Here is a 20,777-nt window from a genome sequence, read left to right as displayed (position 1 = left end):
TCCATACGAGATAGATCTTGTCAACAAAAAAAATAATTAAAGAGACATTTTTTAAATTTAATATGTTATACATAATCATAATAAAGAAAAAAAAAAGTTTCATTAGTACTATAAAATATAAAAGAACAAATAGAATTGACGGATCAAATTATGGTAGACATATTAGCTCATTCAGTTCAAATAATTTATGAACACCCCAATAATCCACATATTTATTATCTCAATCTTATTTTACCCTCAAATTTAGGTCAACCTGCCAATTTTATGTTATATATAGTCATAATTTTAAAAAAATCATTAGTTACTATAATATATATATATATATATATATATATATATGAAAAAATTGAAACTTAGTAAGAATTGACAAGTTATGTTATCATCTATATTTTAGTCAAAATATTTTTTGAATAGAATTACAATTCACAAAATTTTATTACCTTAATCTATTCTAACCCGTTCGAATTCAGGTCAACCTTCCCCCCAATTGATACTCTACTTGAATCTATTGTATAATTGATATAAGAGTTGTTTGGATTGAATTTGATCCATATTTAAGCTTATATCAGTCAAAACCATTTTTGGACAAAATAATAACTCACATATATTTATTACTTGAATTTATGTTGACCATCCAAATTCAGGTCAACCTTCTCATTTGACACTCTATTTAAATTTATTCTAAAATTGATATAAAAATTACTCGGATGTAAATATTTCACCTTCAATTTAAAACTTATGGATTCGAGATACCAAAAAAATAAAATAAAAATTGGGAGTTCCTAATAAGGTAAAAAAAATGATTAAATTACCATGTTGAGAATACAAACAATATATCATTTTGGGAATTGATATTTTTTCTATTTTTATATTTAAGGAAGTTGCTTCTCTTTCTTGCTTGTAACTATAAATTGTGTCCCCCTTTCTCTTCTTGTGTCCAAAAACAATTAAACTTTTCTAGAGTTGTTCATTTTCTCTCTGAGTGAAATTTTCATACAAAAATGGCAGTTTCTTCAGGTCCTGTATTTAGAATTAACCAGCAGCCAAGTTCTCCATACTTGACAACTCCAAGATTTTACAACTTTACAAGAAAAACAGTGAGTAAATAAGATACCCCATTTGATTTTCTTGAATTTTTTGTGTTTTTTTCATGTAAAGTTTTGATCTTTTGTGGATTTTTGGTATAATTTTCTTAGCCTCATAAATTTTGTAGAAGTTTTTGTAAAGTTGTGATCTTTTTTAACTTTTATGATGTAATATGATTATCTGGTATCTGGAATGCACTGATATATTCTTGTTTTTTTCAGTTTCTTATAAATGCTTATGTAAAGTTATAATCTTTTGTTGTTTCTTTTGGTATACTATCTTGAGCTCTTGAAATTTGCTTTTTTCAGTTTCTTGTAAAAGCTTCAGTGAAGTTATCACTCTTCTGTTTTAATTTGTTTGTATTGGATACGGAATTTAAGAAAAGTAAAAATAGGGTTTTGAGTCTTGTGGTGTTACATTAAAGATACGTAGACTTGTAAAAGCTTCAGTGAAGTTATGACTCTTCCGTTTTTAATTTGTTTGTCTGATTGATTGGATACGGAGTTTAAGAAAAGTAAAAATAGGCTTTTGAGTCCTGTGGTGTTACATTAAAGATACATAGAATGTATAAAAATGTAAAGTTATGACCTTTTGTAGTTTTTTTGGTATAATCATCTGATATCTGAAACGCACTAGCTCGACTAATCTAGATGTTTTTGTTTCAGTTTCTTGTAAAAGCTTCTGTGAATGGCTCAGATGAAATCAATGGGAAGATGGTAAGAAAGGAAGAAAAAGTTGGTTTGCAGATTGATTTTTCAGGGGAAAAACCACCTACACCATTTTTGGATACAGTCAATTATCCAAAACATATGAAGAATCTATCAAAAATGGTAAATTCCTAATCAAACAATTAAAAAAATTAAGCCATTTTTGGATTATTTAATCCATACGCATTTTTTTTTCGAATAAAAAACAGGATCTTGAACAGTTAGCTGCAGAAGTAAGAGCAGAGATTGTGTATTCAGTGGCGAAAACCGGAGGTCATTTGAGTTCAAGTTTAGGTGTTGTGGATTTAACTGTGGCTTTGCATCATGTTTTTGATACTCCTGAGGATAAAATTATATGGGATGTTGGTCATCAGGTGAATAAATCTTTGTTCTTCTTTATTTCCTTGAAGAATAGATAGTTTTATACGGAGTTATTGGTCAAAACACACCTGAAGTATCCTGGTTTTTTGAGTTGGATACCTGAACTATCAGGTATTCGAGTTTCCTACCTAGACTATCACCATATGTTCATCGAAACACATCCAACTATCAATTGTTCACTTTTCCTACCTGAAATATCACCATCGTTCAGGTAGGAAAAGGAATGTTTCAATAAATATTTAGTGATAGTTCTGGTAGAAAACTTGCACATATGATAGTTCAGGTATGAAACTTGATAAAACGGAATGGTTTAGATGTGTTTTTGACCGTTCACTCTTTTATATATATAGTGGAAATTGAAGTGAACAAAAAAAATTTGCAGGCATATGCACACAAAATCTTGACAGGAAGGAGGTCTAAAATGCATACAATGAGAAAGACTTCAGGGCTAGCACCTTTTCCTAAAAGAGATGAAAGTGCTTATGATGCATTTGGTGCTGGGCATAGTTCAACAAGCATCTCTGCTGGTCTTGGTAATATTTTCAGTCCTCGACTTCTTCGCTGCTGTATTTGCTTTACATACTTGATTTTTGATATGCTTGCTCGAGTCGAGGGTCTATTGGAAACAATCTCTCTACCTTCACAAGGTAGGGGTAAGGCTGCGTACACATAACCCTCCCCAGACCTCACTTGTGAGATTATACTGGGAATGTTGTTGTATAACGGTACAAGTTCAACTGTTGAAGTATTGTCCGCTCTGGCTTGACTTTTGGGGTTTCGCGGTTTTGTCGACCGTTTTTAGCATTAAAGGTGAAGTGACAGTTGGGTTCTTGATTTGCCTTGTATGGCGCCTAACTTTCCCCTCGCATTCTAATGTGAGATTTACTCTTCACATTGAACCCCTTTTGAGTTCAGAGGTCCGTTGATGAATCCTAAGACATAATTTGGAGTTTCTCTAAGTTAAATGATGTGTTGCAGGCATGGCGGTTGCTCGAGATCTTTTAGGAAACAACAACCATGTCATTTCTGTAATCGGAGACGGAGCCATGACTGCAGGACAAGCATATGAGGCCATGAATAATGCAGGATTCCTCGACTCGAATCTTATAGTCATACTGAATGATAATAAACAAGTTTCTTTACCAACAGCAACCTTAGATGGCCCTGCAACTCCAGTAGGAGCCCTCAGTAGTGCCTTAAGCAAAATCCAAGCTAGTCGTAAGTTTAGACAACTCCGTGAAGCTGCAAAGGTATATCTGGTTCATTTTTTTCGCATACTTATAGTTGTATTCGAGGATTGAAATTAAGCAAAGGTGTTAAAAGTGCTTCTTTTTAATGTGTTTTGTAGAGTATAACAAAGCAAATTGGACCTCAAACACATGAAGTTGCAGCTAAAGTAGATGAATATGCAAGGGGAATGCTTAGTGCTTCTGGTTCCACACTTTTTGAGGAGCTAGGATTATATTACATCGGTCCAGTAGACGGACACAATATCGAAGACTTGATCACTATTCTAAAGAAGGTAAAAGCTATGCCTGCACCAGGACCAGTTCTAATTCACATTGTAACAGAGAAAGGAAAAGGATATCTTCCTGCAGAAGCAGCAGACGATAAAATGCACGGTATGGCAATTGGAAATAAGAAGATTACTACTTGGAATAAAATTTTGAAAAACTGAGATTTTTCGTTTGTGATGTTCAGGGGTGGCACAGTTTGATCCGAAAACAGGAAAGCAATTTAAGGCCAAGTCGCCTACGTTGTCATATACTCAATACTTTGCTGAATCACTGATTAAAGAAGCCGAAAATGATAAAAAGATTGTAGCTATCCATGCTGCAATGGGTGGTGGAACCGGCCTCAATTATTTCCAAAAACAATTTCCAGAACGTTGTTTTGACGTTGGCATTGCTGAGCAACATGCAGTTACTTTTGCAGCTGGCTTAGCTACAGAAGGTCTAAAACCATTTTGTGCTATCTACTCCTCGTTCTTACAACGAGGCTACGATCAGGTAACTAACAACACAATACAATACAATATAGTATTAAATGAATGGTACTCTACAATATAAGTCTTGCATTTATGGATTGTTGTACTGACATTGCATATTTGTAAAAAAAGGTGGTGCACGACGTGGATCTTCAGAAGTTACCTGTCCGGTTTGCAATGGACCGAGCTGGTTTGGTTGGTGCAGACGGTCCAACACATTGTGGAGCATTTGATGTGACATACATGGCTTGTTTGCCAAATATGGTAGTCATGGCTCCATCGGACGAAGCAGAGCTAATGCATATGGTTGCAACAGCAGCAGCTATTGATGATAGGCCTAGTTGTTTCAGATTTCCTAGAGGAAATGGAATTGGTGCAGTTCTTCCTCTTAACAATAAGGGCATACCAATTGAGGTACAAAATCATTACCAATTCACCTCTAGTTTCAGCACTTAAAAGTACTGTGTTTGAACACTCGATGTTTTTATCAGCTAATCAAAACGGGCTCTAAATTACATTGCCTTTTTTATCTATGTTGTAATATTGACAGGTTGGTAAGGGAAGAATACTGAGAGAAGGTGAAAGAGTTGCCATTTTGGGATATGGTTCGATAGTACAACAATGTTTGGGAGCTGCAGACATCCTAAACTCCCATGATGTAAGAGTAACAGTAGCTGATGCTAGGTTCTGCAAACCATTAGATGCTGATCTTATTAAGAGATTAGCCAAAGAACATGAAATCTTGATCACTGTTGAAGAAGGATCAATTGGAGGATTTGGCTCACATGTGTCTCATTTCTTAAGCCTAAACAGCATTTTGGATGGACCCCTTAAGGTAAAAATCACTAACGAATCTGTGTTTGATACGACAAAAGTCATTTTTCAAGAAAATATTTGTTTAGCTATGTTGTGCAGACTCTCCAACTGAGGGTCTTTCAGAAACATCCTCTCTACCTCCACGAGGTAAGGGTAACATTGGGTATGTTATTGTTGTTGTTGTGCAAACTCTCCAAATTGTTGTTGCCCTCGTGGCAGATCCTCCAAAAATGCACTACTTCTGGAGGATCCAACAAGCACCTAACAACGTTTTTGAAGAGTCCGAACAACGTGGTTTTCTAGTCATATTTGGTTATCTGAAAATATTTTGTTAGAAAGAAAATGACTTCCCTTGCTTACATGCACAAGTCATTTTTCTTACGATTATCTCAACTCTTAGCTTCTTTTCCACTTTCTTTGACTAACACTACATGTCACGTAGGATTTTAGAGTTAAGGAGTTACCAAATATTAAACATGACATTCTCTTATTAAACAGATTGAAAAGGAAAGTAATTAGACACATAAAATGAAATCTTAAAAAACATTTTCTAGGTCTATGGAAAATGACTTCCGTAATACCAAACATGTTCAAATATTATAAATTCATGAATCTTTTCTTTCAAGTGGATTTATTTATTTCCTTTTTTTTCTCACTATTTTTAATTTTAAATCTTGAATTTTGCAGTTGAGGTCAATGTTACTTCCAGATAGATACATTGATCATGGTTCACCAGTTGATCAAATTGAAGAAGCTGGTTTATCATCAAGGCATATTTGTGCTACAGTTCTAACATTATTGGGAAGGCCACAAGAAGCTATGGTAGTAAATCAAATCTCCAAAATCCTATAGGTTCTACGGACCGATGCCTTCTGCTTCATCCGAGAGGAAAGAATCATAGATACGCCGGTCATTAGAAGAAAGAACCATCATACATTATTGGGAAGTGAAATTCTATAAAGTTTGTGGTAGTAGTGTACATTAGTGACATTTCATGTAGTGATGATCATATTGTAGAAAGTATTGGTGAAATAAGATAATATTAGTATTATGTAGTAGTTTAACGTAGTAATCATATTGTAGAAACAGAAACTGTTAAATCTACTATATATATATAAATAATATAAGTTCTTATGATCTTTCCTTTAATTTTTTTTTTTTTTTTTGAAACCCAAGGATAACTTGCAGCCGATACAATCTCTGCCACAGCCTCTTACCCTTCAGGTGAGCACTTTGTGCGCACTAGGTAAACCCCCACTGTGTAATAGCCTGCAAACCACACAGGGCATGCACTAGGCAAGCCCTATGCGACAGGGTCAACTTAGAAGACATTGAGGGATCGGTCCCGCGTTATCCATGTGGATAACCACCCTTCAAACCAACTGAGCCATCCCAAAGGACCCTTTAAATTTCTTTTGTTCTCACAGAAATATTCATGTGTGTGTTAATCAGAAAAATCATGTGTAGTGATATATATATATATATATATGATAAAAATCGCTAGAATTTCAACAAGTATAAGTTCTAAACCCATAATTTCATAAATGCAATGAGCTCAATGCTAATAGTTTTACATGTTGAACTCATCAACTTTAAGTTCCAAATCCGACTCTATAAAGGACGGTACACCACGTCTAGTACCGCATTAGCTCAACTAAGTTTGTACCAAGTGCTTTGTTGTTTAGCACTACTAAGCTTCACCGAAAGGCGAAAACTGTTGTATAACACAGAGGCTTTAAAGTCTAACGCCTAATTTCGAAAGCAAGCAGCTAGACAACATATATTTATGGAGCATGCATACTTACAGGTCACCAAATGCACCATCACTATTTTCTAATGACGAAGAAATACTCTTATCGACATATAAGGTAGCATCTATATTCTTGGTCAGTCTATGTCCCGGAGCGCTGATTACAAGAAGATGAAGGCTTGAAGAAGGCTTTGTGCCATCTGGATCTGTTCAGGTGTACCGGAAATGATCACCTTTCCATCACATTCTCCAGGACCTGGATCTTGTAGGATAACTGTGGCTCCAGAGATCTGATATAGAAAACAGATACAATCAACATAAACTTAATGTGTTGATAATAATGCAAGTTTAATGACATGATTTTGACCCTAAAAAAGAAAACCTTGGGCTCGGAATCACATCGATTCATCCTAGTTTTCTTCCCTATCTTTTGTTACCTTCCCCTTTGCATTCTGTTGCTCTCATCTGTTTCCCTCTCTTCCTTTTTTTCCTTTTTCTGTTGTTTTATTCCTTTCTTTTTAGGGGGTGTTGACCTTACCTCTTTCAGTCGAGTCAAATTGGAACCATCCTCGCCATAAACAGAACCAAATTTTTGTTTTGGAACATTTATCACGACGGGTTTGCTTGCTGTCTCATTCTCATCCATCCTGATCAGCCAATGAAAAGCAAGAAACATCACAAAGCATGTATATATAGCGTCCGAGGAATAAGATATAACACATGTTTCCTAGGTTTTTTGCTTGTGGAAAACAAAATTGCCAGGTATCAAGCTGTCCTTATAAGACAACATTTAAAAAAAAAAAAAAAAAAAGAGCGTAGGGTCAAAAACACCACCCAAATACGGGTGCGTGTCAAAGTCGCCAAAAGTAATGTATTTTTGGAGAATCCGACATGGGTACGGCATCACAAGTGAAGAGTACGCGCAACTAAGCCTAAAGTAGCCTGGTTTTTTGAGTTTCATATATGAACTTTCAAGTGGGTGAGTTTCCTTACTTGGAACTATCACCAAATGTTTATTGGATCACACCTCAACTATCAGTTGTTCCCTTTACTACCTGAATGATTCTGACAGTTGAGGTGTGTTTTAATAAATGATCGATAGTTCAAGTAGGAAAGGTAGGAAAGGTAAATATTTGATAGTTCAAGTACGGAACTCGCAAAAACGTGTACTTCAGGTGTGTTTTGACCATTACCTCTAAAAGAAAAATTAAAAAATAATAGTTGTGTGCCAGTCAGAACTCAAACCTTCCACTCTCACGTCCACCATGAGAACTCTTCCAGCCACCCATGCTTTGTTTGACCGGCTTGCCCATCTTGCTATTCAATCTATCCTTGAACTGCAAAAATAAATACCTTTCAAATATTAAAACCCCAAGAGGTATTCCAGACAAAGAAGCCCCGTAAGCAAATAGGATACAGCTTTCAAACCTTGTCCTGTAACAATGTATGAGGACCACCAAGATTTGGTCCAAAGCCAAGGTGATCTGTTTGGTAAAGAGAAGAAAAGCTGGACAAGTGATTCAGCTGAGAAGGCATACTAGTACCAAATTCATGTTTACTGCTCTCGGAGCGCGAAGAACAAGAATAGTTTGTAGGTACTGCTCCTTCAGAAACCAAGCTGGAAAAGACCATTTCCCTCAGCCTACCAGTAAGTTGAATAAGGGCATTCCTCACGTTATCATGCTCGCCAATGATCTGCAGAATAACACCTTTATCATCCAGTTGCAAATAAAGCAAAAATGAGCGCAAAAAATATTTTAATGTCAAAAGTTGCATTATAGGGCATAATAGAAGAAACAATCCATATACCGGGTAGCAATTATTTGTGATCAAGGTTTAGTTCACTAGTCTTTTATTCTTGCTAGAGATTTGTTTATCACTAGAAAATGTAAAAAAAAAAATAGTGCAAGAGCCTAAATATTCAAATATAGGACTACTACTACTGCTAGTCTAAATGGAGCAACATGGACCATGAGAATTCACACACACACAAACACACAGTGAACTCCAACTAGCTTGGGATTTAGGCATGGTGGTTGTGTTTAGTTAGTACATGTGGCAAATCAACTATAGACATCCAATTTGCAATGGAGAGACTACCTTATGAGAAGAATATTAACAGTACAAGTAGGGGTCATTTGGTAGTTGGTTAGGCAATTTATATAGTTGGCATGTGAAAGCAGTGTAATCAAATGACCTAATTAGTTAAACCAGCATCCTGTAAGCTTCCCAGTTCAAGTTTGAAGACACTGATTATGGGTAGTTGGAATTACTGATCTGTGATATTATCTCAAATAGCAACAAGAACTCCCATGCAAGAACAGGAGACATTAAACTAGATCCATGCAGAAATCTTGAATTGTTTCAACGTGGATTAATGCAATTTACCTTAAGTTTCTGAACTTCAATGCATGAACTTTGGAAGCACTTAAAAGAAAGAACATTGAAGATTTAATTTAACTCTAGGTTTAAACTTTATCTAGCAAGATAAGTGTTAAATATCATGGTTACAATGACAAGTTGTGATGTGTGCTAGATTATCTGGATGTTGCAATAATTGAAGCAGGATGACTTTTTTCCTTTTTATGAAGTTGAAGAGAAGTTATCAATACAACAATAACTATGCTCAGTCCCAAATAAGTTGGGGTCGGCTATATCATTTCGTCATTTAAGCTCATATCATATCATCATCGTAATAAATAAATAAAATAAAACTGAAAAATACGTTAAAAATATAGATAAATAATACTTACAATAAAAGTTTTATACGTGTCTAAAACCTATCCTCAACCAGTAGCTATCACGTATATGGCTCTTTTTCTTCCATAGTCAAACATTTACACTGTTCTTTTCCAATTTTGTTATTGGTTAACATAGGGGCGAACCAAAATTTAGTTATTACGGCTACAAAACACATTTAAGGAAGTACAGAACTGTCACTAGTTTGACTCATAGAGATCGAAGTAGTAGTTTACGCTCATACCTGCACTATTTTGTCATTCTCTGCAGCACAGTTTGGAGCGTTCTCTGCATCCAATAGCTGTACTTCAACCCCCATCACTGAACCTATATCTGATGAAACTATTCCCTTTTCATCAAGGAGGCATTTAACTTCATGCGGCCCAACTAAGATTCTTGCACTTATTGAGCCAGCCTTAATGTGTCCGTGTTCACGGCTAACTTCTACAGATCTTTCAAACACTCGATCTGTGGCAACTTGTGCAGGCGAGTACAAAGGCTTCCGGATCTAAAGAAGATCTCAAAACAGTTAGAGAAAACAGCATTTGTAAATACCTGTCAAAGTGTCATAAATGAAGCACAATGGAAAATTGCATGACTAGAAGTTAAAAAATGAGGAAGCAATGATAGTCACTGAACTTCAAGCGAAGATATGATGGCCACACGCTCTTTTGACCGTACTGTTGGAGTGGAAAACTTTATAGAAGCTCCAGTATCTTTCTCTAGAGCTTTGACAATATGGGCACCCTTACCAATCACACCTCCAGCAGAGATATAAGAGCAAAGCAATCTAAAGACTACTTTTCTTTGAGAAGAGTCAGCATCCAGATTCAGAACTCTATCAACATCGGATGACAATGAATGGGCTACTGAAGAATGATTAACGGAATTTCTCGGCAAAGGTTGTATTGAGGATTTGGTATCCAGAGGATAGTCCGCAGGTTGTTCATGGGATGCACCTTTTGAAGTAACTTGGTCTTTGTATCTCTCAGCTGGTAAGCGAACTTGAAGACGCCGAGAAACATGAACCAATGCTCTCTTTACCACAGCAATTACACCCATTATCTGCATTGTTTTGAAAATTCAATTAGAGATTGAGTAAATCAAATGCATACGTTTCCCCTTCAAAGAAAATCACTTCATTTGCCACATCCAAATGTATCTCAATTTTCCATAACAAAAGACAAACTTGGAAAAAAACATCAGAGTAAGGAGTTCTTTTCTGATTTGTCAATGTACTCTCCACTTCATGAGACGTAAACCAAATATACAAAAGGAAATAATGCTAGTAAAAGGATGTAAATAGAATAAAAGGATGCAAAAGTTGTGACATGCTACAATGCTTCTCAAACGCTGTCTTTCTGTTGAGAAAAAAGAAGAAGCCCATTTCCAGATCTAGTAAGTCCTTCATTTCACCTCAACAAATAACAACTACCTTTCCCAACTCTCACATCAATTCACACACTAAGTTTTCCCTCCTTTATTTTTCAATGATTGTTTTTTGGTGTGGCTGTCAAACATGTGGCAGCTATATCAGGAACTTTGATTTACCTCAAAGATAACCAAAATTACCAGATTCCATCTGCATCCAACTGCAAGGCAAGAGGTCAACACAGGTGTGGCACGTGGCTGCCACATGAGAGAAACCGTTCCGTCAAAACTACATTTTATTAACATTCTCACCAGACTCTAAAGAGAAGATTAGTCCTACGATCTGTTATTTCATTTCTTCTCTAGTTAATATGTAAAAGTTGGTGGCGGCAAACACATTGAACTAACTACTGAAAGCAATTTGAATTGTCAATACTCAATAAAACGACGCCTAAATCTCAAACTAGTTGGAATTTCTATGTAAATATTCTATATTCATTCTACATTATCAATCTTTATGAGGTAGGAGTAAGGTCAGCGTATACTCTACCCTTCTCACACCCGCTTGTGGGATTACACCGAGTATGTTGTTGCTATCTTCAATATTCATTCCACTCCATTTCATTTCAGTACTCAATAATTTGTGACAAGTTAGGGGTTATCTAAGAGAGTTCTCTCATTAGCAAACACATTAAACTAACTATTGAAAGCAATTTGAAATGTCAATACAACGGCAACGACTCAATCTCATACTAGTTGGAGTTTCTATATAAATCTTCTATACATTCTCTATCTTTATGAGGTAGGATAAGATATGTGTACACTCTATCCTCCCCAGACCTCACTAGTGGGATTACACTGGGTATGTTGTTGTTGTCGTTATCTTCTATAATCATTCTACTCCATTTCATTTCAGTACTCAATAATTTGTGACAAGTTAGGGTTCTCTCAATCTCATTGTCATACGATCACTAAACGAACGAAAAAGACTAATACCAAACACCAAAATAATATAAGCATACAATGTATATACAACACATTAATTCTAGGAACATGCCCTCACCTGAATCAATTCTTCTCCTGGGATGGCACAAGCTGGAAGCTGCTCTTTCGTCAAAACCTTAATCTTAGCTCCTGTACTTTTCCTTATACCATCCACAATTACACCACCTTTTCCCATTAAAGCTCCAATTTGACCAGAAATCGCAAGCAATCTGCACCCAACAGCTCCACCATTCCCTTCCAGCTGCAAAACCCTTTCGTAAACCCGAATCAAACCTTCCTGTGCTCTAGAAACTTCCACTACCTCAACTTCCTCATTACTCCCATCATAGCTTATCCTGATTTTCCTATCTATAATCGAATCACCAACGATGTTCACAACCCGTTCATGGCAATTCGGTAACGGTTCCTCAAACCGGATTCTGCACCCGGTTTGAGCTTCCAGCTGCCTAATTAAACCTCCGGAGTTCCCGATGACTCCGCCAGCTGTGCTGACGTGGCAGAGTAAGCGGAAATGAACTTGACCCGGTTGAAGTACCGCTGTTGGATCTCCGCCGCTACCGCTACCGCTGCCGAACCTTTTGATCGGCGGACGGTAGTGGTTTTGGTTGTTCATTTTTGTTTTTCAGACGAAAAACAGAAAGAGAATTGAGATTTTTTTTCTAGTTTATATAAAATTGTTGTATATAGATAGTTTCTATAACATAAAAAGAAAATCCTATGCTTTTCGCCGGCGGCGGAAGGAGGAGCACGGCGTATGAGGAACTCCCGGCGGTGGCTGCTGACAAAAAGTGTAGTGGTGATAAAATGTGCGTTAAGAATCTATTTATATATTATATGACTTTGTAAGGACTTATGTGTGACTCTGTGTGTGTTTTTTTGTTTGTCTTTTTCTTTTTTTCGGGTCCGATCATTTGTCACGTAAACACTCCAATTTTAAATATATAAATATTTTAATTTATTTTAAAAAAATTGTGTTAAGTTAGTATTAGGTATTGACGAGATATAATGACAAAAGTTGAAATATTTAATTGTTAATTGAGAAGTAAATTAAGATGTCTAAATATAAATCGTCAAAATTGAAATATTTTATTTATCAATTGAGATTAAATTTGAATGTTGATTTCTGTATGATGTTTTTTTTTCCTCTTGCAATAAGGGTGTGTTTTGGATGTGAGATTATTGAATGTTTTTTTCCCATTTTTTGCAATTGGGTAGTAGTAGTTATTATACTAACTATGGCGGAGCTAGATAGACATGAGAGTGTGCATTAAAATCTTATTAGTTGAAAAATTATGTTATATATATGTATATATATGGAGTTAAAATGAATTTTGTATGTATATAATAAATAATGTATGTTTAGATGAAATTTCTATCTCCGATATTACTATAATTTGCTCTTCTTTTTTTTTTTTGTCTATGATCAATTTTACTATTATATATTTTTTTAAATCGAATTTTAAAATATTCCTTTTTTTTAGATGTGAGATTATTAAAGTTTCTTTTTTGGGAAATGCTTTCGAAATTCTCTTCTTAATTTGACCATAATTTTTTAATCAGATTTCAAAAATCAGCCTTCAAAATAAATTCAAATTTCAATAATTGATTCATACCAATTTTAGTGAAATTTCACTTTAACTTATAAATTCAATTTTTTTTTCCAAATAAAAAAAATGTTTGGCCTCTTTATTACTTTCTTTTCCTTCACTTTCCATTTGTGTCAAAATGTGTATATCCAAACAAGGCATTAGGCTTCTAATTATTTGGTTTGATAGAGGATTCCCTTAACACTTTTTTTGGTGGAGCCATGCCTTATTTGCTTCATGGCTAAGGCCTATGGACATTTTTAATGAAAAGGAAAAAAAATAGTGTACATATATTAATTAAATGCCTATATAACCTTTTAGAGAAAGTATTTAGGAACCCATTTTCTCATATAAAACAAAAAATAAAAAATCAAATTTTAGAAGTTTACTTTATCTAAACAACACAATAACAAAAAGGGGGAAATTGAGAATCTAATACTTAGCTAGCAAATCAAGGGTGTTAAACAGTGGCAAAATCAAGAGTTTCATAAATAAATAAATTTATAATGGGAAAAAATAAATATATGAAGAAGTTAACATTTTGTTTGGATAGTTTTTACCAGTTGTATTGTATTGTATGTAGGGATGGAGTTATCTCATGACGGTGCATTCGATCGAATCCTCTAGCTTTAATTCAAATTCTATTTTTATATTAAAAAAATTATGAAGTAGGTATAAATTATAAATTTCAAACTCAATGACTTTTAAAAACTAAAACTTTAAATCCATAAATCCTAAACCTTGATTTCGCCTATGATTGTATTGTATTAATAATTTGAAATGTCATGTTTGCTTTGTTGTTACTTAAATTTTACTGTATCATATCTTAGATAACAAACATTTTTGTACATTTTACATATTTTTAACTTACAACTACAAAATTGAAAAGAATTATTGACTTTTTAAAACTCAGCCTCAAATAAAAAACAAACAAACAAATTGAGATAACTAGAGTATTATATATTAGATACAAATGATTAAACAAAAAAGGATGTTTAACATGAATTTGCCCGTCCATTTCAATAATGGGCCGGATCATAAAAGAGCCCAACCAACTATCTGGATATGCGCCGAATAAAATGGTTAATATCAAAGATTCATGAAAAATTCGAATTCGTGTCAAAAAGTTTTGGGGGTTAAAACGTTCTTTAACAAAGGCGATTTTGTACCCAAATTGATTTGAATCCAAGAACTCTGATTAAGTATAATACTAATCACTCCACCACAATTCTTGTTGGTATGAAAACTACTTTATTATTGCTTACCATAAAGTTAAGGGAGTTCCCTAAAGTTAAGCAACTGAACAACCCTCACCTCTCGAAATTCCCTAAAGTTAACTAGAGTTTATGTATGAAATCTTAAGAGCTTTGACATTGAAATTCTTATATTATTACTTTATCTGATTAAAATTGAGCGTCGTTTAAGAAAGAAAAAAAGAATTATCCCAAAATAATTATCGTTATAAAAATTCAAGACAATAATTAATATTATTTCTAACTATATATTTATACTTAATGAACTACTTTTTAATAATGCTTAATTCTATTTTTAAAAATAAATAAATATGGACAACGTAATAAATAATTCCTTATATTTATTATTCTTTCCTAGTGAGCGAAAAAAAAAAACTAAAACAATACTTATTTCAAGAGGAAGAAAGTATTACTATATCATATTACTATACATCACATAAATAATCCATAAAAGCAGCCTTTGCACTTTTACAATATATTTTCTTTGTTACAATTCATAAAAGAAAATGACAAAAATACACAATTTGGGGTTTGAATTGTTTGTTTTTTTAAAAAAAAAAAATTGTCACGCGGGATTTGATATTTCTATTAAAATTCCATTAAATTTAAATTTGTACCCAAAAAACATTAAATGGGAGTGAATCCTCCCTAAAAGAAAAAAAATGCATACCTAAGTTAAGACTTGTTGTTAAAAATAAAAGATGGTTGATTGCTTATCATTCCGTCATAAAATCTTGGCGGTATACTCTACTCTATATGTAATGTGATCTAATAATCAATAGACTATAAAAAATTTAACTACAATGATATCAATTCAATAAAGACGATAAACAATTTAGACAAATTTTTTCTTATATATTTAAAGAAAATTAATACTTGATAAAATAATCGAGGACAAATTAACCCACATTAATATTATTCAAATAATAAAGCAAAACCAAGTTTTTTCCCCCTTTTCATGGAATAGTCTTCTTATAATTTTGAAGATAACATAATAAATTCTCCACATAATTATCTTGTCTTTCTTTGTCACAAAAAAGACTTTTCATCTGTTTAACTTTCTCCCGATAAATTTGACCTTCTTTTTCAACGAGTATCAAATTCAGTGACTCAGCTACTGAGTCACGAGTAAATGACCCGTTAGAATCTTCTCTTGGTATTGAATACGCTATCTTTTTCTCCTCCAAGAGCCTAGCATTTATCCCTTGATCAGCCGAAAATGTTAAGAGAACTAACGACTTCTCAAATTGTATTGCCTCAACTACTGAACTCCACCCCGAATGTGTCAAAAATCCACCAATTGAGTCATGACTCAGTATCTTGAGTTGTGGTGCCCAACTCTTGCACACTATTCCTCTTTCCTTCGTTCGATCTTCGAATCCTTCTGGTAATTGAATCAATTCATCATCCAATTCCCCTCTTTTAGTTCTTAAAACCCAGAAAAATGATAATCCAGATAGCTCTAACCCGAGTGATAACTCAGTGAGTTCATTTTAACTCGGTTTTGCCTCACTACCAAATGCAACGTAAATCACTTTCCCCTTTTCTTGCTTATCAAGCCATAGTTTTATCTCTATCCACGCATCGATCTTCGTGCTGTCATCTTCATTCGGCGTTGTCGGAAGTTGACCCACCGGAAAAACCGGTTTCCGGTGAATATCTCCGACAACTTTCAACCATTCTGGTTCTAATTCCGAACAGCTCCTCACAAGCAAAAAATCACAATTTTCAACTGATTTACAGTAACGTGTAATATCAGCAATGTTGTCTTCCTCTCCCTTCATGGTAGCTTCGAAGATTCTCAAAACTTCGAAAAGCTTGAAAGCAACCGTGGTTTCAAACGGAACCCATTTTGGGGGAACGGTATATTCCTCCGGCGTTGTCCGAATTTCATAATCATTGTTCAATCCCGGTACAGGTCTGGTGAAACCCAGAAACGCAGCGATGAGTATGCTGAAATGACCTGACGGAATGTTGAATTTTGAAGCAATTGAAGGAACCCAATAAGAAGTAAAATCGAAGAGTATAAAATCAAGATCTGAATCTTCGAAAAACTTAGCCATGGATTCTTCAAGTCCATCTTGAGCAAGTTTGAGGTATTTGACTTGCTCATAAGGTACATCGATGGTGGCTTCTGCATTTTCCTGCAACTTTTCCACATGGGGCATCGGAAGTTTAACAAAATTTAAAAAGGAGGTAAGATTTGGTGGAAGTTTTGGGAGACGATCAATGTTTCTAGGAGTCGAAATAAAAGAAATTCTATGACCCTTTTGAGCTTTGAGCTATGAGCTTTGAGAGCTCTAAATATGGAATCATATGGCCAAAAGCTAACCATGGAAATACTGCAATATGCAATTTTTTGCTACTTTCCGCCATTTTTGTATGCTGTGTAGAGCTCTATGACCTTATATTTGTCATCATTTTAGTTACGGTATTTTTATCTTGATGGTTGGCCGATTGATAGCCACACAGAAGATATTTTCACATGTTGTCAATCCCCTTGCATTTTGAGTGACATTTATTGCGGATATAATTGATACGCGATTAAATAATCAAGGTGTATATAAATAAGTTCGGAATTAAAAGGGTAAAAAAAATTGATAAAAACTTCAAAAGGACAACAAAATTCATTTTAGAACCAAAAAGGCATTTTTTTAACGGTTGAAATTAGGTTGACAGCCGCAAGGTGCAGCCGCCATGCGCCTTACAAGGCCACCTGTGTCAAACTAAAAAAAAAAAACAAAAAATTCCCTTTAACTGTCCAAGTCTCCAAAAATACTCTCAATTAATCCCAATATTTACACATCTTTCTATTCATTGTCCATGTCAACCAAAGACAATTTTATCATTTTAAAGAACTCCACCATTGATAAAAAAAATAATCCAAAAAAATTATTATAGATACATTTATAAAGATTTTGATTCTATAAAAAAAAATCAAAACATAAAAAGATAATTAAGTAGGTACATTTTTTTCTTTACCTATTGAGAGAGTTGGGTGGTAGATATATAACTATAATGTTTGAAAATGTGTACAAGTTCATTTAATTTTTTTTGTAATAAATAAAAAATTCAATAATAAAATTACTAGCATCATATTCATGTAAATCTAGTATTTTTGAAGGGTAGTATATGTTTATGGGTAAAACTTCACAACAAATAGTATGTTTAAAATCCAAAATTATAAAAATATAAATTTGAAACTAGGAACTTAAAGATTGAATCAATAAAGTTTAAATCTTGAAATCGTAAGTTCGACTATAATAATTTATCGTAGAGAAAAAGGTTTTGAGCTTTTTTTTTTTAATCAATGGTGGAGTTCTTTAAAATGACAAAATTGTCCTTGGTTGACATGGACAATGGATGAGAAGAGGTGTAAATATTGGGATTAGTTGAGAGTATTTTTGATAGTTTTGGAGACTTGGACAATTAAAGAGATTTTTTAAAAATTTGACAACAGGTATAAATTGATCTGAAATCACAATTAAGGAAAGGAAAATGCAAAAACCCTAGTTTTTCTTCCCATTTCATGCTTTAATCATCTTATAAATTTTGAAGAAAACTTAACAAACTCTCCACATAATTATCTTGTCTATTCTTGTCACAAAAAAATTCTTTCACCTCTTTAATCTCTTCTCGGTAAATTTCACCCTTTTTTTCAACAGGTACCAAACATAGTGACTCAGTCATCGCATCAGGAGTGAATGATCCATCCCAATCATTTCTCGGTATCGAATACGTCATCTTCTTCTCCTCCAAGAACCTATCATTTATCCCTTGATCAGCCAAAAATGTCAACAAAACCAATGGTTTCTCGAATTGTATTGCTTCAACTACTGAACTTCATCCTGAATGAGTCAAAATCCACCCACTGAGTCTTGATAAAATGAAACTTTTCATCGTTATCTAATGATTAATTTAAACAATACTATGCAAATAAGTAACAATCAAAACAAATACTCCCTCCGATTAAAAAAATGACTTGCTTTCCTTTTTGGTCCGTTTAAAAAAGAAGGTACCTTTTTTGGCAATATGTTAAATTCAACTTTCCGCATAACATGTTTAAAACCACAAGATCAAAGAGCATTTTGATACATTTGACATAACTTTAATTTGAGACCACAAGATTCAAAAGTCTTCTTTATTTTCTTAAACTCCATGTCAAGTCAAAACATGCCATTATTTTAAAACGGAGAGAATATGATATTTAAATTAATAATACAATACAACTTATAACAATCATCCACCAACATGGGTTGTGGTCCACTGGTGGGAGTGCTTCACCCTTAACCAGAGGTCTCGGGTTCGAGTCCTGGGTTTGGAGAAAATTTTGTTGCGAGCGCCACCCCCAAATGGGCCCTGCAGTGCGCGATCCGAATTTAGTCGGGGCTCCAATGTGGATTTCGGACACCAGGTGGGAAACCAAAAAAAATAACAATCATCCAAACAAGGTGTTAGGAAGGCCTTAGTCGGGGATCCAATGTGGACTTCGGACACCGGATGAAAAACCAAAAAAAAAAAACAATTATCCAAACAAGGTGTTACGAAGGCCAAAGGGTTAAAATAGTATTTTGCGTCCCTTGGTAGGGGCAGAGAAAGAGAAAGAGAACAAGATGGTGGGAGAGGTGATGGCGACAACTAGTTTTCTTAGAAAGTGCTAACCTTAACTCAAATAAAAATCAAAGCAATCTTTACGCATTTACAATATATTTTGTTAATATATATAATACATAAAAGAAAAAGAAGCATCATTATTCATGGAGATAATTTATTGAGGTGTACATAAATTAATCTGACATCACAATTATCGAAAAGTGCATGCAAATCCAAATGTTTCTTCCTATTTTATGGTTTAATCTTTTTATAATTTTGAAGAAACCTTAACAATTTCTCTACATAATTATCTTGTCTTTTCTTGTCACAACAAAATTTCTTCACCTCTTTTATCTTTTTCCGATAAATTTCGCCTTCTTTTTCAGTGAGTACCAAACTCAATGACTCAACCACCGCATCACGAGTGAATGATCCGTCCCAATCATTTCTCGGTATCAAATACGCTATCTTCTTTTCCTCCAAGAGTCTAGCATTTATCCCTTGATCAGCCAAAAATGTCAACAAAATTAATGGTTTTTCGAATTGTATTGCTTCAACTACTGAACTCCATCCTGCATGATTCAAAAATCCACCCACTGAGTCATGACTTAGTATTTTAAGTTGTGGCACCCAACTCGTGTACACTATTCCTCTTCCCTTCGTTCGTTCTTTGAAACCTTCTGGTAATTGAATCAATTCATCATCATATTCTCCTCTTTTAGTTCTTAAAACCCAAAAAAAGGGTAACCCAAAAAGCTCTAACCCTAGTGATAACTCGGTGAGTTCATTTTGACTCAGTTTTGCCTCGCTCCCAAAAGCCACATAAATCACTTTCCCTTTTTCTTGCTTATCAAGCCATAGTTTTATTTCTTTCCACGCGTCAATATTTGTGTCGTCATCTTCATATGATGTCGTCGGAAGTTGGCCCACCGGGATCACCGGTTTCGGGTGAATATCCTCTACTACTTTCAGCCATTCTGGTTCAAATTCCAAACAACTCCTCACAAGCAAAAAATCACAATTTTCAAAAGTCTTATACATACGAGAAACATCATAAATGTTCTCTTCCTCACCGTCCTTGCAACCTTCATAGATTCTCAAAAGTTCAAACTCCTTGAAAGCAACCGCGGTTTCAAACGGAACCCATTTTGGGGAAACTGTAAATTCCTCCATCGTCATCCGAATTTCATAGTTGTTGTTCAATCCCGGCACAGGTCCGGTGAAACCTAGATATGCGGCGATGAATATGCTGAAATAACCTGTCGGAATGTTGAATTTTGAAGCAATTGAAGGAACCCAATAAGAGGTAAAATCAAAGAGTATGAAATCAGGAGCTGAATCTTCGAGAAACTTAGCAATGGGTTCTTTGAGTTCATCTTGAGCAAGTTTGAGGTACTTGACTTGCTCATAAGGTAAATCAATAGTGGCTTCTGCATTTTTCGGTAATTTTTCAACGTGAGGAAGGGGAATTTTGACGAAATTTATGAAGGGGACGAGACTTGG

General features: G+C 34.5%; 2 protein-coding genes and 2 pseudogenes across 2 annotated transcripts; 1 reads left to right on the top strand and 3 right to left on the bottom strand.

Moving 5' to 3' along the window:
- Nucleotides 1–927: 927 nt before the first annotated feature.
- Nucleotides 928–6,111, top strand: LOC125843754 (probable 1-deoxy-D-xylulose-5-phosphate synthase 2, chloroplastic). The gene is made up of 10 exons (XM_049522951.1): nucleotides 928–1,097; nucleotides 1,752–1,916; nucleotides 2,003–2,167; nucleotides 2,557–2,707; nucleotides 3,153–3,424; nucleotides 3,523–3,796; nucleotides 3,876–4,183; nucleotides 4,294–4,575; nucleotides 4,712–4,996; nucleotides 5,665–6,111. Exons 1-10 carry the CDS (start codon nucleotides 1,002–1,004, stop codon nucleotides 5,827–5,829), a joined length of 2,163 nt encoding a protein of 720 aa, XP_049378908.1. The 5' UTR covers nucleotides 928–1,001; the 3' UTR covers nucleotides 5,830–6,111.
- Nucleotides 6,112–6,711: 600 nt separating this feature from the next.
- Nucleotides 6,712–12,633, bottom strand: LOC125843757 (KH domain-containing protein HEN4-like). Its single transcript, XM_049522953.1, has 7 exons — nucleotides 11,901–12,633; nucleotides 10,106–10,531; nucleotides 9,711–9,974; nucleotides 8,156–8,422; nucleotides 7,973–8,064; nucleotides 7,266–7,374; nucleotides 6,712–7,017 (listed from the first exon to the last, which is right to left on the bottom strand). The coding sequence occupies exons 1-7, from the start codon at nucleotides 12,453–12,455 to the stop codon at nucleotides 6,889–6,891; spliced, it is 1,842 nt and encodes a 613-aa protein (XP_049378910.1). The 5' UTR covers nucleotides 12,456–12,633; the 3' UTR covers nucleotides 6,712–6,888.
- Nucleotides 12,634–15,590: 2,957 nt separating this feature from the next.
- LOC125843762 (UDP-glycosyltransferase 91A1-like) lies at nucleotides 15,591–17,057 on the bottom strand (annotated as a pseudogene).
- A 2,260-nt stretch (nucleotides 17,058–19,317) lies between these two features.
- The window catches only part of LOC125843774 (UDP-glycosyltransferase 91A1-like), a 7,835-nt pseudogene continuing 6,375 nt past the window's right edge, over nucleotides 19,318–20,777 (bottom strand).

Source organism: Solanum stenotomum, chromosome 11 (assembly GCF_019186545.1).
Source record: "Solanum stenotomum isolate F172 chromosome 11, ASM1918654v1, whole genome shotgun sequence".
Taxonomy (NCBI): domain Eukaryota; kingdom Viridiplantae; phylum Streptophyta; class Magnoliopsida; order Solanales; family Solanaceae; genus Solanum; species Solanum stenotomum.
Note: the sequence above shows the minus strand (reverse complement) of the source record. Positions and strands in the feature narration are given on the sequence as shown.

Bases quoted from the DNA above. Each gene is read 5' to 3' on its own strand.
- LOC125843754 (XM_049522951.1), top strand. From the start codon at position 1,002: ATGGCAGTTTCTTCAGGTCCTGTATTTAGAATTAACCAGCAGCCAAGT. The intron at 1,098-1,751 runs GTGAGTAAATAA...TTTTTGTTTCAG, and splicing joins ACAACTTTACAAGAAAAACA to TTTCTTGTAAAAGCTTCTGT. The intron at 2,708-3,152 runs GTAATATTTTCA...GATGTGTTGCAG, and splicing joins AAGCATCTCTGCTGGTCTTG to GCATGGCGGTTGCTCGAGAT.
- LOC125843757 (XM_049522953.1), bottom strand. From the start codon at position 12,455: ATGAACAACCAAAACCACTACCGTCCGCCGATCAAAAGGTTCGGCAGC. The intron at 9,975-10,105 runs GTTCAGTGACTA...GATCTTCTTTAG, and splicing joins CCATCATATCTTCGCTTGAA to ATCCGGAAGCCTTTGTACTC. The intron at 8,065-8,155 runs GTTTGAAAGCTG...TTATTTTTGCAG, and splicing joins ATACATTGTTACAGGACAAG to TTCAAGGATAGATTGAATAG.